Below are 16,984 nucleotides of genomic sequence, written 5' to 3'. Positions count from 1 at the left end.
TGCAGTGAGCTGAGATCCAGCCACTGCACTCCAGCCTGGGTGACAGAGCGAGACTCCGTCTCAAAAAAAAATAATAATAATAAATTTGGTATCAAGTGATTCTTACAGTGGTTATTTTTTATCCAATTCACAAACTGTAGATACAAAATCTATAATTAGATTTTTAAATTATTATTATTATTATTATTATTTTTGAGATGGAGTTTCCCTCTTGTTGCCCAGAATGGAGTGCAATGGCGCGATCTTGGCTCACTGCAACCTCCACTTCCTGGGTTCAAGCAATTCTCCTGCCTCAGTCTCCCAAGTAGCTGGGATTACAGGCATGTACCACCAAGCCAGGCTAATTTTGTAATTTTAGCAGAGACAAGGTTTCTCCATTTTGGTCAGGTTGGTCTCGAACTCCCGACCTCAGGTGATCCACCCACCTCAGCCTCCCAAAGTGCTGGGATTAAAATAAAATTAAATAACTGCAAAAAATGAATGCTGCAGTAGTTTTCAAATCTTGTTTTGCATCAGAATCAATCACCTAGTGAGCTTGCTAAAAATCCAGATGCCTGAGTCCCAGCTTCCAGGACTTCTGATTCAGAGGAAGAGGATGGGTCATGCTTCCCATCCACTCCCAAGGTCATTTCATACACAGTAAGGTTTGAAGACCCCTAGAATAACATTTCCAGGGTAAGGTTATGCAATTGCCTTATGCCTTATAATTGCAAATGCCTTTCAACAAAGAACGGCTAAAATTAAGATCTGTCTTTCAAATGAATAAACAAAATACTTCAAGAAAAACTGAAACAACCAACAAAGAAATCTGGCAAGGATAAATCATTTTAAACAAACAATGAAAAATAAGCAGTTCAACATATTCATCCTAAAATAGACAATATTTAAAAGATATCTGCAACAATGAAAGATACATAAAAAGAAGAGAACATAGAGGAATGGAATCCCTCCAGCCAGGGACAAGCATGATGTATATAACAAAAACCCTACAGGCATACACAGTGCAGGCTGCAATGCTAAAACCAATTTACTGATTAACTGAACATCTATTGTCACATAAAGAGAAAAAGAATACACTGGAAACATGACTTTGGTGTGCTAAACTTTGACATAAGGGAAATTAACTATGCAAATTCAAGGCAAAAGACTGAAATACTGCCACCAACTATTTTAAGTCTGTGCTTAGTCTTCGATCACTCTATTTGTGCATGATTTTCCCTACAACTGAGAGGCTTTCCTCTCCACTCCTTTCTTCCTTCAAGTGTACAGTCAACTTAGAGCAGGGAAAGGTTGAGAAAAGGAATCTACTCCAGAGCTACTCCATATCACAGCCACAGCAACAGTGACTGTAACAGAGGCTTGGAAGGAATTCTTCTGACCAGCAACCATGCAATAAAGATGGGATAGTTCTCTAGCTCTTTCTGCTAGCACTTCCTGCCTAAGAAGAGAAGGGCAAAAGGGCAGAAATGAGCAGAAGGTAAGGGCCTAAAGGTCAGAGCTCCAATTGCACTGGCATAGTCACCACCAGAACAAGCATGAATTCCACTGGTTTAGCTTGTTGGTCAAAGTTTTATTCATACTCAATTTAGAGTCCAGAGTATTTTTATTGATTTATCAAAGTCTTCTATTTATACATTTATAAAAATTACATTTCAAAAGGAAATCATAGTTTTTCTTGACAACGTTAAAATACTTTTATTTAAAAAGTAATGCATGCTTATTATGGAAAATCTGGAAAATACAGAAAGTATAAAAAAATCATTCATACACTATCACCTAGGTATAGCAGCTATTAATATATTCCATTCTTTTCTAAGAAAATGATTTCAAAATATCATACCTAGCATTTTCAAGGAATTTCAAGGAAACAGAGATGTGTCTGTTCAAAGATATATTAGAAGTCCTAAGCAATAAGACACATTTTTAAAATGGTAAAATAATTGAAGGGAAGAGATGAAACTACCTGTATTTGCAAATGATGATTGTTTTATTTACTTAGAATATCCAAGAGGACCTATGAACAAGATCTTAAAATTTAAAGAGTTGCTAGTATCAAAAAAATGTTTAAAAAGTAATACATTCCTATCCACCAGAAATAATCAAATAGAAAATACAAGAGAGAAAAAAAATAAGGATTCCATTCATAGTTATACCTAGAAATACACCTGCATAGAAAAAAGTTAACATAGCAGGCCTGAGACCACTATTCTTAGAAAGGCCTGTATCTGGGAATTTGACTGGTTCTCTACATTGATATGAAACTTTCCCCAAATCATAAGCGTAGCTTGCTACACCTAACCTGTTTGCACAAACAGTGTGGTTTGTACTGAATGCCTGTTTACTTCTGGGAGTGTTTGCTGTGTGATAAACAGTGTGTGATTATATGACCAGCATCCAATAGTAACCATGGATACAGAGTCTCTAATGAGCTTCCCTGGTAGACATCACTTCTCATGAGTTGTCACAACTCGCTGCTAGAAGAATTAAGTGTGTCCTGTGTAACTCCACCGGGAGGGAGCTCTTGGAAGCTTGTACCTGGTTTCCTCTGAACTTTACCCCAAGAGCTGTTTCCTTTCACTAATTTTACTTTGTATCCTTTTGCTGAAATAAATCTGAGTCCTGTCAGTCCCAGTAAATCAATGAAAGCGTGGTCTGGGGGACCCCCAACACACCACCTTTCTGGAGATAATTACAAAATATTCACTGAAGAACAAAAAAAGACTTAAGTAAATGGAGAGTTATATCATGATTGAGAATGGGAAGAAAGGCAGCCCACTCACCCACTCTCCATCATTCATACACTCAATGTAATTCCAATCAACACGCCTCCAGGGATTTGTATGGTTTTTGATAGGCCAATCCTACAATCACTATGGAAGAGCAAAGGGCCAGGAAAACCAACTGTAAACAAGAAGAACAAGGTGGTAGGATTTGCCCAACCTGATATCATGAATTATTGTAAAACTATAGTAATTAGACAGCAGCGAAGAAATCTCAATGGTACTTTTCATGGAATTTGATGACATGACTAAAATTTATAAGCATGAAGCCAGGAGTTGAGACCAGCCTGATCAACAAAGTAAGACCTCATTTCTGCAAAAAGTAAAAAAAAAAAAAAAAAATTAGCTGGACATGGGGGCACAAGCCTATAGTCCCAGCTACCCAGGAGGCTGACATAGGAGGATCACTGGAGCCTAGGAATTTGGAGGCTGCAGTCAGTTATGATTACGCCACTGTGATCTAGCCCGGGCAACAGAGTGAGAACCCATCTCTAAATATATATATACACACACATATATATATATAGAGAGAGAGAGAGAGAGAGAAAGAGAAAGAGAAAGAGAGAGTATGTAATGTAATGTCAGTATCAATTTTTGTCCATTTATGGTAGATACATTTTGGGGCTTTCTATTCTGTTCCATTGGACTGTTTGTCCATTCTTATACCAATGTTATAGCAATGCAAGAATCACCTAATACACCATCTAAGAAGGGATTAATTACCAGAATATAGAACTCAAATAACTCAACAAGAAAACAAGCAATCCAATTTAAATATGGACAAAAGACTTGAATAGACATTTCTCAAAAGAAGACATACAAATGGCCACAGGGTATATGAAAACATGCTCAACATCACTAATCATCAGGGAAATGTAAATCAAAACCACAATGAAATATCATCTCACCTCAGTTAGAAGGGCTATCATCAAAAAGACAAAAAATAACTAATGCTGGCAAGGATGTGAAGGCAGGGGAATGAATGCCCGTACACCGTTGATGGGAATGCAAAGTAGTATAGTTGTTATGGAAAACAGTATGGAGTTTCCACAAAAAAACTCAAAATAGACCTACCATATGATCCAGCAATCCCACTGATGAATATATATCCAAAAGAAAGGAAGTCTGTATATCAAAGAGATATCCCATGTTTATTGCAGCACTATTCACAATAGCCAAGATGTGGAATCAACCTGAGTGCCCATCAGTGGATGAATGGAAAGAAAATGTGGTATATAGACACAATAAAGTAATATTGAGCCATAAAAAAGGGTAAAATCCTGTCATTTGCAGGAACATGAATGGAATTGGAAGTCATTATGTTAAGTGAAATAAGCCAGGCACAGAAAGAAAAGTGCCACATGTTCTCACTCATGCAGTAGCTAAAAAAGTGAATCTCATGGAGGTAAAAAGTAAAATTATGGTTACCAGAGGCTAGGAAGGGTGTGGGGAGACTGGAGGATGAAGAGAAGTTGGTTAAGGGGTACAAAAATATTTAGACAGAAAGAATAAGTTCTACTATTTGATAGTACAGTAGGGAAATTATGGTTAACAATAATTTACCTTATATTTCAAAATAGCTAGAAAAGAAGAATTGTAATGTTCCCAACACAAAGAAAAGATAAATGTTTGAGGTGACAGATAACTCAATTACCCTGATTTGATCATTACACATTGTATACAGGAATTAAAATATACATGTACCACAAAAATATGTACAACTATGGTGTATCAATAAAAAAATAATAATAACATGAATTACCTCATAGATTCTTGCAATTCTACAGAGCAGGGTTACTTCTCCTGGAAACTTATCTAAGCCTTGTTTGAAAAGATTTAAAGCAGTCACAGGTTGATCCAATGAGACATAAACCTAAAAACAAGATACATTTCAATAAAAGTATAGATTCTTAAAATAATATTTGTTATGACATTTATAATTATTGATTAGTAACAAATTATCTCCTAGATACTACAGTATTTTCAGTCGGGCATGGTGGCTCACACCTGTAATCCCAGCATTTTAGGAGGCTGAGGTGGCTGGATTGCTTGAGAACAGAAGAAGTTCAAGACCAGCCTGGGCAACACGGTGAAACCCCATCTCTACAAAAAATACAAAAATTAGCTGGGCATGTTGGTGTGTTCCTGTAGTCCCAGCTATTTGGAGGCTGAGATGGGAGGATCACTGGAGCCTGGGAGGTCAAGGCTGCAGTGAGCCATGATTGCACCACTGCACTCCAGCCTGGGTAACAGAGTGAAATCCTGTCTTTAAAAAGAAAAGAAGCAGAAGCAGAAGCAGAAGCAGAAGCAGAAGAAGGAGAAGAAGAAGAAGAAGAAGAAGAAGAATGAATTTTCAAAAATGTGCAGCATTAATTTTCAATAATGATGTTATAGTTTTATCTCCACATGTTATATATAAAGCATTCATTCATTTATTCTCTAACAAATGCTTACTGGGAGCTTACTATGCCAGAGACTGGCAATAGTAACTAAACAAGAAAGAATCGAGGGAAAACCTTTTTAGGATAGAACAGACATGAGTATGCTATAGGCTGGCATTAAGAAACCAATTAGGAGACTGAGGTTAAAGATGCTGAATAAAGAGGAGACGACCCATGGAACAAGGCCTGAGACAGACAGGCAGTGGACAGGCCCCTCCAAAACAAGAGAGGACACAGGTTCATGAGATCAGGGAGTTAAGCAAGTTAGCACATAATGGCTTCCACTTCATTAGCAATTAGAACATTAGCAGGAATAAACCATATACTTAATAGGAATTTCTAAAACAGTATTACTATTTTACATATGACAACATAAGATTATGACACTTTTTTCATGATTTTCGGATCCACTTTCTAAACAGTAAGAGTGTGTTTTGAGAAAAAATCCAAAGGGATGCAACAGAAAACTAAAGTATTTATCATTAAAGTTTGAGATTAGAGAGAGAGGTACGGATAATAACTTTTCAGTTTTTACTTATACACTTTTGAACTGTACAAGTTCTATACTTTAAAAATATAACAAATAATATATAATTAGTATTTACATAATCTAAAAGGTTTAATTTTTAAATTAACAATTAAGAACTTTAAAAAACAATGTTCTTAAAATCTGCTTGATCTCTTTCCTTTGTGTATATATAACATATGTAAATATACATTATATAAAAATATTTATATTATATTACTATATAATAGTATACATTATAATAAACATTATATATAGTTATATATTTATATTATATATTACATATTTATACTATATGATTATATATGTATATTATTTTTATATATTTATAATTATATAATTTTATATTTTTTTATATAAATTAAATATATTGTATTAATATATAAAAATATATACACACATATATATACACATTTCTTTTTTAAAGAGATGGGTCTCACTATGTTGCCCAGGCTGGTCTCAAACTCCAGGACTCAAGCAATGCTCCAGCCTCAGCCTCACAAAGTCCAGGGATTATAGGCACAAGTCACCATGCCAGAGCTCTTTCACTTTTTAACTTTTAATTTCAGGGTACATGTGCAGGTTTGTTATATAGGTAAACTCATATCATGGGGAGTTTGTTGTACAGATTATTTCATCACCCAGGAATTAAGCCTAATACTCAGTCATTTTTTCTGCTCCTCTCCCTCCTTACACCCTCTCAGAGGCCCCAGTGTCTGTTGCTCCCCTCTATGTGTCCATGTGTTCTCATCAGTTAGCTCCCACTTATAAGTGAGAACATGAGGTATTTGGTTTTCTGTTCCTGCGTTAGCTTGCTGAGGATAACGGCCTCCAGCTCCATCCATGTTCCTTCAAAGGACATGCTCTCATTCTTTTTTATGGCTGCATAGTATTCCAGTGTATATGTACCACATTTTCGTTATCCAGTCTGTCATTGATGGGCATTTAAGTTAATTCTATGTCTTTGCTATTGCGAATAGTGCTGCAATGAACATACGCATGCATGTGTCATTGTGACAAAACTAAAATCTGCTTGATCTCTATTACATAATAACCATCCATTCATACATTAAAGAAAAACTGTATATTTTACCTTTATATAGTTGTGTAGGGAATAATAGATTTAAACAAATCAATTTATGGAAAAACAGGTGAAGTCATGTATTTAACAAGAGTTAAATAAAAAGCATATTTTTTCAATGACATAGTAAGTGATTATCAATTAAGATGACAGTCAAATAGTATGACTTCAGCCTTAATTTCTAGTTCTTTCCAAAAAGTTTACTATGATGCCTAGAAACTTCTTTAAGACTTTAAGTGTAGGCTGGGCATGATGGCTTACACCTGTAATCCCAGCACTTTGGGAGGCTGAGACTAGAGGATCGCTTGAGGCCAGGAGTTGGAGACCAGCCTGTGCAACACAGCAAGATTCCATCTCTACCAAAAAAAAAAAAAATTATCCAGGCACAGTGACCTGTGGTCCCAGCTACTCAGGAGGCTGAGATGGGAGGATCGCCTGAACGTGGGAAGTCAAGGCTGCAGTGAGTTGTGATAATGCCACTGCGCTCCAGCCTGGGTGACAGAGTGAGACCCTAACTCAGAAAAAAAAAAAAATTGTTTAAGTTGAATATATCATATATAGAAGATAAAGTTAGATACCAGATAGTTTCAAACATTTTTGAAAGTCATTAAAACATACTAAGACTAGCACGGTAAATTTATATAACTTTCATTTTGCTTCTTTTTCATATGTTAATTTTTATTCCCATATTTAGGAACTAGTAGCACTTCCTTTTATATCTCATCTTCTTTTGAATCTCCTTTACCACATTTTTTAATTTAAGAAACTCTAACAGATAAAGCAAAATCATGTCATCACCACCACTTGTGTTTTTCTTTCAAAATAGCCTCAGTGAGGGTCAAGAGGTAACTTTACCCCACTATTGAAAATTCTGGCCAGGCATGGTGGCTCCCACCTGTAATCACAGCACTTTAAGAGGCTGAGGCACGCAGATCACTTGAGGACGGCAGCTCAAGACCAGCCTGGCCAGCATGGTGAAACCCCACCTCTACTAAAAATACAAAAATTAGCTGGGCATGGTGACGTGCACCTGTAATTCCAGCTACTTGGGAGGCTGAGGCAGGAGAATCACTGGAATCCAGGAGGCAGAGGTTATAGTGAGCTGAGATCATGCCACTGTACTCCAGCCTGGGCAACAGAGCAAGACTCCATCTCAAAAAAAAAAAAATGCAAGAAAATTCTAGGTGGCCCCATCATTTCTGCTGTAGGGCTGCAGATGGCACTGAGCAGTGAATAGGTCTGGAGTCAGAAAGACCTGGATCCGAATGCTAACTCCTAACCACCAAGTGACCCTGAAAAACTTACCCCTCTTTAAATTTAATTTTCCTTAAGAGTACAAAGGAAATGATAAAACTCACCTTTGCAGGGTTATTGTGAGGGTTAAATTAAACTGCATATATAATGAACATGATAAAGTGTTTTACACTGAGTAGGTGATCAATAAAGGAGAAGTATTATTTTTATTATTATGCCTCAGCCGAGTAACTAGGAACCTACGTAAACACAGTCCCTGTTCTCTACTACGTGCTCAAGTGGGATACAAATGTACTGTAGAAAATAAGGCCTCACTGGGGCCTGTTATCTGTGCGAGTAGTGAGCCTATGGTATTTTCTCCTGTCTTAATGGGCAATCTTTCAAATGGGTCTTCTTATTTTTCATGACAATTAATTTCTTATGAGACAGTTACCCTCCATATGTTCTCATTTTTTCCCTTGCTGTAAAGAAAAACAAGTTAAATCTAAACATAGTAACTTGCCAAATATTCCTGAAGAAGCTGTTTACTCTCCTCATGCAATGGCCAGAATTTAAACATTTATTCTGAGAAGGCAGATTTCACTCAAATTAAGATTTACTTACTTTTGCCAAGTACAGAAATGTATCTACCATTTCCTGCTGCTTCAGGGCTGATTTAAACTGTTTTTCTGCTTCACGATACATTCCCAACCTACAAATAGCAATTTTAAGAATTAGACATTCAACTTAAAAATAAACACTAGATCACACCCTGAGGATGAATAGAGACAAATTATAAGAGGAAGCACATACCAAGGAAGGTAATGTTGCACATACACATAAATTAACATGTTTATTTCTACAGTTTAGCAATAAGTTGCCTATCTCCCATATTCACCGGCTTCTAACCCCCAAATGGTATGTAAGGAGTCTGTCTGAAGCCTAGTCACAGCAGGACTAAGATAATAGCTGCTAGCAAGCCAGGTCACATCAGTTCACCACCCAAAGAGCTTATGATCAGCTGGACATATGGCAAGTGACCTGAATAAATGCTTAGAGTCTCCATATTACTGGAAGAGCTGAAGGATGACATTTATTTGAAAACATCTTCTGCTCTGAGACAAAAGCACATTTTTAAAAGCTATCTTTAAAAGTGATTTTGACCGAGTAATAATTAACACTGGGGTAATATAGTTATACCATTTTATTATTCTAGAAATCTTGTTTTCCCTTATTAGGTATCTGATACTGATTGTCCTAGTCTATCAATCTGAGATTTGCTCCCTGCCTAAATATGATTGTCCTGATGTAAGTAGTGCCTACCTCTTATACCCAGGAAAGAATTTGTTGCCACTAATTCAATCATTAAAACACAACTTTCAACAGGTCTATTCATTCATGTCCTGAATAGATCTGTTAGGCTTACTCATAATCACTCATTTTTAGCTATCTGAGAGCTACTCAGCTACGATAATGTTTCATTTTGTGAAATAAAATCAAAATGATAGACAGTATGCTCCATTGTGCTATTTTCATTTAAAGGCTTGAAAGAAGACCTTTGATCATTTTTCATAACTTAAACCTTAAGCATTGGTGTGGCTGATGCCCAAATAACTACTGGAGGCCTTGGGATGAAAGTGGTTAAAGGCTAAAGGTCAAAGAACTCTAAAGTTCTGAAAAACAACATATTTATCATATTTATGTACATAACATCAACTGAACATGAAAATCTTTTTATTTCTTTTGAGATAGTCTCTGTTGCCCAGGCTGGAGGGCAATGGTGGGATCACAGCACACCGCAGCCTTGCCCTCTGGGGCTCAAGCAATCCTCTGCCTCAGCCTCCCAAGTAGCTGGGATTACTGACATGTACCACTAGGCCTGGCTAACTTCTGTATTTTGTTTTCGTAAAGACAGGGTCTCACTTTGTTGCCAAGGCTGCCTGCAAACTCCTGGGCTCAAGCTATCCTCCAACCTTGGCCTCCCAAAGTGCTGGTATTACAGGCATGAGCCACCGTGCCTGGCCGTGCATGCAAGTCTTAAACACGTGACTGAAATACAGTCACTAAATTCCATTAATTTAAAGTATCCATGAGAGTCTGTGTATTTTTATCTAACTTGTTTCTTTCCAAAAATCATTTAAAAGGGATTACAATAAAAAGATACATATAAAACAAGAATATGAAAACAGAAATAGATTATTTTAAAAACAATGGAGATAGAAAGATAAATTTAAAAAATAAAAATATAATCAGAGATATTGAGCTACATGAAAGTCAAAGAACCATGTTTTTTATTACTACAGCCTTAAGAGATAACTTCATCTAATACTATCAAAAAGCAATCTACCACATGAATTCTTGTGCAAAGAAAATGGAGCATGCCATGTTCAAAGAAAGTCAAGGCAAAAAACATCAGTCAAGTTCATAAACACCAGCCAATATCAAAGAGTCAGAGTCCAGCTGCCAACTTTTTCTCTCCAACTTAAATTTAACAAAATTGTAAAGTGTCAACTGTATGCTTATTTCATGATGGTAAGGAGATGAAAAATGAAGAAAGTAACAACCATGTCCTTAAAGCAATGATAATCAAAGAATGAAACAAAACATGTTCACAAATAAATTTAATCATATTATGGTCAATCAGGAAAAAAAGTGCTTTGAGAGCACAGAGGAGGTTCAGGGAGATAGTAAATAGGCAAGATTTCAACAGCTAGATGTGCAGGGAAGAGGGACATTTCCAAAATAAAATTAAACCATGAACATAAGTACATAGGCAGTAAAGTACACAGCAGGTTAGGGAATGCTGAATTTGGTTTCATTGAAAAGGATATAATGATGGGAGTACGGCTGGATGCAGTGGCTCATGCCTATAATCCCAGCACCTTAGGATGCCAAGGCGGGAGGATGGTGTGAGGCCCAGGGTTCAAGACCACCTTGGGCAACATAGCAAGAACCTGTCTCTATAAAAAAAAGAAAGTTTTAAAAAATTAGCTGGACATGGTGGCATGTGCCTGTAATCCCAGCTACTTGGGAGACTGAGGCAGAAGGATGGCTTAAGCCTAGGAGATTGAGGCTGCAGTTAGCCATAATCACACAACTACACTCCGGCCTGGGTGAAAGAACAAGACCCCATCTCTAAAAAATAAAATAAAATAAAATATTACACAAAATTACCTTCAGCCTATGTGTATAAGGTTTACATGAAACATACATGAATTTCATCTTTAAACCTGGTCCCATCCCCAAGATATCTCATTATATATATATTCAAATATTCCAAAATCTGAAAAAACACAAAATCTGAAACACTTCTGTTCCCAAGCATTTCAGATAAGAAATACTTAACCTGTAATTATTTACTGGCCTCTCTTCCATTCTATTGTAAACCATTTGAAAGAAGGGATAATCTAATCTTTGTACTCCCAGTTCCTGGCAGAGTAGCTGCCCATTAAATATGTTACTGAGTGAATGAATGTGTAAATGAAAGAATACTGAATATGTCATAAAGATGGGCAGGTATTAAAGAACAGAAAAGAAGGATAATTTAATATGACAAGGTATATTCATTTAAATGCCATCATTTATGGATGGCAAAAGCAATCACAGTTTTGCTTTCCTTTAATTATCAAGCATTTCTGAAGGTTTTGCTTGGCAGCTCAAGATTTCAAGATTGTCTCCAGGAATTACATTCATAAGAGTTTAATGATATAATGGTCTAAAATTACCTTTTAGCAGGAAACACTTTTTCCATCTAGCAGCAGGAAAAAACACTTTAGAGTTCTATGTGAAATATCTAAATGGAAAGTAGTCTTAATTTCAATGGCAGAACAATAAACATGCTTTTTATCCCATTTATAGTCTTCTTTTTTCTCACAGTACTTGAATGAAAACTGAAGCTTATAAATATTGAAGTGTGTTCATAGTAACTGAAGTCTACCCTATTTTAATAATAAAAGATATTTATATTTATAAAATAGAATTGTTCATTTGTTTCTATTTTTCCAAATGTTCTATACGCATTTCAATATCAGCAACAAGTTTCAGATCTTATTTACTAGTTGCTCTATAAATATTCATAAAATTCATTATGATTCTTCTGATCTTTCAGTTAATTTGCTTTAAAATACATTTAAACATTAAGAGAATATAAGAATATTAAGGTCCTAGAGAAACAATATGGAATTGTGGAAACAGCAAGATAATTGGCATCAGAAAGTGAGCTCAAGTTCTTGTTCTACCACTTACTGTTTACATGAATTTGGACAAATCACTCTATCTTCGTGAGGCTCAATTTTTCTCATCTGAAGAAAGGACTAACAATAGCCACTACCTCCAAGGTGCTGTGAGACTTAAGTGAAATGGTACAATGTAGGAACAAAGTATCTCTTAACTGTGAAGTGTTTTACAGATGTGAGGCATGGGTGTAAACAAAAGATTTGATTACCAAGAGAACAGAAGTAGAAATCAGCAGACTTGGTTCTAGTCCCTGGGTCTGTTACTCACTAGCTCCTGATGCAAATTACAACCACTCTCTTGGCCTCAGCTTCCTCATGTGAAAAGGGGAGTTGGGCCTGATGGTCTCAAAGCTTCCCTCTCTCAGCTCAAAAGTTTTATTATTCTAAAGGTATCAATTCTTATTGCTACCCTGTGATTGTTAAGTAAACGCTTTATCAAGTAAGCCAAAGACCCAGTTCTCATTTCTTCATGGGAAAAACTACCCTCCAAAAAAGTATCAGATTTGAGACCCTAAAATACATGGCCACTTCTAGGCCCTTCAAAAATAATGAAATTTACCTGTAGTAACATTTTCCAATCTGTACCTTCCACCACCAGTCCTTGTACTGAGAATGCTCTGTGGAGAGGGCAGCCAGATCCAAAGCCTTTGAAAACAATTCATTTTAGATTAGTATTTTCTTTTCTAACAATAAGCAGTCAGGAAAATAAATAATGAAATAGACCATATAATTAGCACCAGTCAAAACGTGCATTAGAAATCAGACAGAAACTCAAGTTGCTCATGTTTCCAGATGGCCCCACCAATTTTCGCTAATCAGTTCCAGACCAGAGGGCTAATAGCAGATGAGATAAAAACACTCATCAAAGGGAAGCAGATGTACAATATATTTGAATATAATTTTAATATACAAGACACAAAACTGATATTAAAAAATGCCTAAGTTTTTACCCACTCCCCCTGACTTATCTACTGTATAATGATTCAAAATGCCTCCAAACTCCGTGGCAGTCAAGTCTTTGGTGTGTAAGCCAGATCCAGGGGCAGTGTCCACTTTCAAGAGAGATGTAGAAAAAGAAAGAAAGATTAAGAAAGCAGGTAGAGAAAAGATCTGGAAAATGGGATCATGAAGAAGAGTGAGAGGAACTTAAGTATTTGGATGACTGCTGTCTTCAACAACTATCATTCCACTCTTCTGACATCACCTTACGTCCCAGGCAATTCTAAGCAGCAGACTCCCCTGTGCTGAAAACTGAAGAAGATCTTCTCTTCAATTGCTTTCCTATTTTACATTTGTTTATCCCATATCTTTAATACTCTCAAATTTGTTCCCTCTATTGTTTATTCAAGATTAGACAAGAGGTGACTAAGTAAGAATTAGAATTTTATACAGAGGAAGTAGAAACCATTTTTGACAAAGGGAAAGCAAATCAGTCTTTGCAGAAATTTGAAGCTCAGATAAAGATGTGATTAATAGAAGCTGGGGCTACTAGTTAAGAGAGAATTCTGATTTTTTATAATACTATTTTTCTCTCAAGGCTGAAAATGTTTTATTCTTTAGCTAGTGTTAATATAATCATGATATCCAAGAGCTCAGTTAAAGTAACTCTTAGATTTTCAGTTCTATTATCTCAAAACACATCCAGATTACTGTCCACTTCTTAATATCAACTCTTTTCTGAAATGAATGTGAGAAGAGTTCCTTAAATCTCTTACTGTATAATTAATTATTTTTCCTTGTGTTCCCCATCTTCTTTCTCCAGGGGAGATCTATAAATATGCAAACTACTTATAAAGAAATGGTGACACCATGCTGAGCCTCTAATGGACTTGAAAAATCAGCATCTCTACTTGAAAGCTATGAAAATTAAAAACAAGCCACACACTACTTTCATATGCTTATTATTCTCCCCCACCACCCTGACCCCAGCCAGAAATAAAAATGAAACCAAAAAAATGAGGAGAAAAGTATAACTTCAATTAGCATTATTTTCAGATATACTAGAAAAACATATTTTCAGCCAGCTCAATTCAGGCATACATGGTAAATATCTAAACATTTTAACTTGATCTTTATAAAGACCTTTTCCAGTAAATAGATCATAGTCATTCTCATGCTTAGTATAAACAGACCTTCTATTTTTTAGAAAAAGATGTCATGCAAAAATTTTTTATGTATTCTAAATTCCCAAGGTTAGTTTTAGTGCTTCTTACAGGCTGTTGGTTTTGCCTGCATAGTTGGTTCTAAAACAAGTCATCCTATGGAGAACCCATATGTTTGTACTAATCCAGTTAAGGATATTAATATAAATTATTGATACAGAATAAAAATGGCAAAAAGAAATTATAATGATGAAGACTCAGGCTGCTAAGGACAGAACTCTGACCTTTTTTTCTCTTGCCCCAAATCCTTTCCAAGGAGGCTTGGGGAGTCACACCCTACAAACCATGAAATCTCATTAAACAATTTTTTTAAACTAACCTGGTATAATGCGGCCTACTTTCCAATCTGACTGTAGTACAGCATCACATGAGAGATGGCAGACACCCCCGATCTTAAACATCCCTATATACTGACTTCAAGTGACAAAGATTACCTAATTGCCACCTAAAGAATCCCTAAAACCTACCAATGACACGTAAGCCATGGCTTCGAGATGTACAGAATTTTCAGGCCCAATCAATGTATACCTTCCATGTATTGATTTATGATTTTACCTGCAATTCCCATACTTTCCTGAAATGTATAAAGCCAAACTGTAACCCAATTGCCTTGGGCACATTTTCTCAGGACCTTTTGAGACTATGTATCCCCAGACCGAGGTCACTCATACTGACTCAGAATAAACCTCTAAATATTTTGGCAGAATTTGGTTTTTCTGTCCTCACTGCACTAAAGAAAAACATTTGTGACAATTTCTTTCCTTTCTTTTTTTGATACAGTCTTGCTATGTTGCTCAAGCTGGATGGAGTGCAGTGGCACAATCTCAACACCTCCAGCTCCCAGGCTCAAGCAATTTTCATGCCTCAGCCTCTTGAATAGCTGGGATTACAGGTATGTGCCACCACGCCCAGCTAATTTTTTATGTTTTTAGTAGAGACACGGTTTCACCCCATGTCGGCCAGGCTAGTCTCGAACTCTTGGCCTCAAGTTGATCCACCTGCCTCAGCCTCCCAAAGTGCTAGGCTTACAGGTGTGAGCCACCATTCCTGGCCCATTTGGGACAATTTTAAGTGGCTGACAAGCTCCCTGAGGACAGATACTCCTCTTTTACATCTCTGCTGTTGTTCTGGAATATTGCTGTGCACAGAAGAGGTATTCAAGAACTATCTGTTGACTGAATTAATTATTATCTTTGTTTCTGACTTCTGTTGACAATACCTTAAGAACCAAACAAAACTGTCATAGTAATAAGATTCATAATTAAAAGCTATTAACCTTAAAATTTTTAAGTGGTGACAGAAGATCTATATTTCTATAACCATTCCCAAATTTTTAAAATAAATAACTATAAGACTTAAATTTAATGATCTTTAGATGATTTAGTAAAACCAATATCTAGATATTAATAAAAGCTCAGAATGTCATTTTTTAAAGCAATAAGTTTATAAACGTCCAAAAGTAGAAGGAATTTTGGCAGATCTAAGTTTTTAAAAAGTCATCCTTTCACTATGTTATAGTTGTAACAACTTCAAGATGATGAAATTAAAGAGCACGTGGAAACAAAGATTGCAGAATAACCGACTCACATGCCATTTTAGTTTTGTCAATACCAACAATATTGTCCAAAAAGGGAAAGGTGGGGAAAGGGAGTTATTAAATACTCAAAGGCAAAAACAGTTTTCCATAGATAACTTTACTTTTCCTTAAAATGTAAATACCACTTCGTGGCGTTCTCTACCTCTACAGTATTCTTCCTATTTGTCTGTAGATAAACACGGAATCACCAGCCCACGTGCCACTTGAGTTTTGTTGATACTGCCCACCCCCACAACATAAGAAAAGCACTAAAAGCTCAAAGACAGAAAAATTGTTTTCCATGGAGAATCAGTTTTATACTTTCTTAATATTTAAACACCATTTCAAGGTATTTCTTATATTGGTCTATAGTAGTCTCTGTATTTGTGTGAAATACTTTCTTTAAAGAGAAATTTGGAGGCCACCCAAGGAATCTAAATATAAAAACACCTCTGATTTCTTAACATGTTAAAAAAACAGAATTCCTTTTTTCTTTTTCCAGCTAAAGTTACAAAATATATGTAAGATATAAAAATACATGCTTTATACTCATTATCTAAATCCTTCTTCCATTCAGAAGATAACATTTCTGGTAAAAGCAAGAATGACATTTTAATGGAACAACCTGATCCACAACAGCACTACAATGTGGTAAGACCATACCAGAGTGAGAAATGGAACAAGACATCTGTCCGACTCAGCACCGCTAGCACCCATCAAAGTACTGATATACACAACCCAATCATTATTGTTTAAAGAGTAATCAATGCATATATCAATATATGAATTAGTAAATAAAATGGAAAACAAAGGAACAATTTGTGTTTTTCACCAAATAATAACAAAACAAATTGCTCCATTTTATGTTCTACAAAATGTATGTATATGGGGGTAAGCAGATGAAAATCACAAGCAGAGTACAAATCGGAAGCATTTTAACATATTATTGC

General features: G+C 36.0%; 1 protein-coding gene across 7 annotated transcripts in view; it reads right to left on the bottom strand.

The window, feature by feature from the left end:
- TTC8 (tetratricopeptide repeat domain 8) overlaps positions 1-16,984 on the bottom strand; it is a 55,025-nt gene that overhangs the window by 12,840 nt on the left and 25,201 nt on the right. For all 7 annotated transcript variants that reach the window (XM_011974299.1, XM_011974294.1, XM_011974298.1 and 4 more), the window contains 3 exons: positions 12,856-12,941; positions 8,686-8,773; positions 4,543-4,653 (listed from right to left, as the gene is read on the bottom strand). In XM_011974299.1, coding sequence (XP_011829689.1) covers positions 4,543-4,653; positions 8,686-8,773; positions 12,856-12,941 — 285 coding nt within the window. The remainder of the gene's footprint in view (positions 1-4,542; positions 4,654-8,685; positions 8,774-12,855; positions 12,942-16,984) is intronic.

Source organism: Mandrillus leucophaeus, unplaced genomic scaffold (genome assembly GCF_000951045.1).
Source record: "Mandrillus leucophaeus isolate KB7577 unplaced genomic scaffold, Mleu.le_1.0 Scaffold144, whole genome shotgun sequence".
Lineage (NCBI taxonomy): Eukaryota > Metazoa > Chordata > Mammalia > Primates > Cercopithecidae > Mandrillus > Mandrillus leucophaeus.
This window is presented reverse-complemented; position numbering and strand designations above follow the sequence as displayed.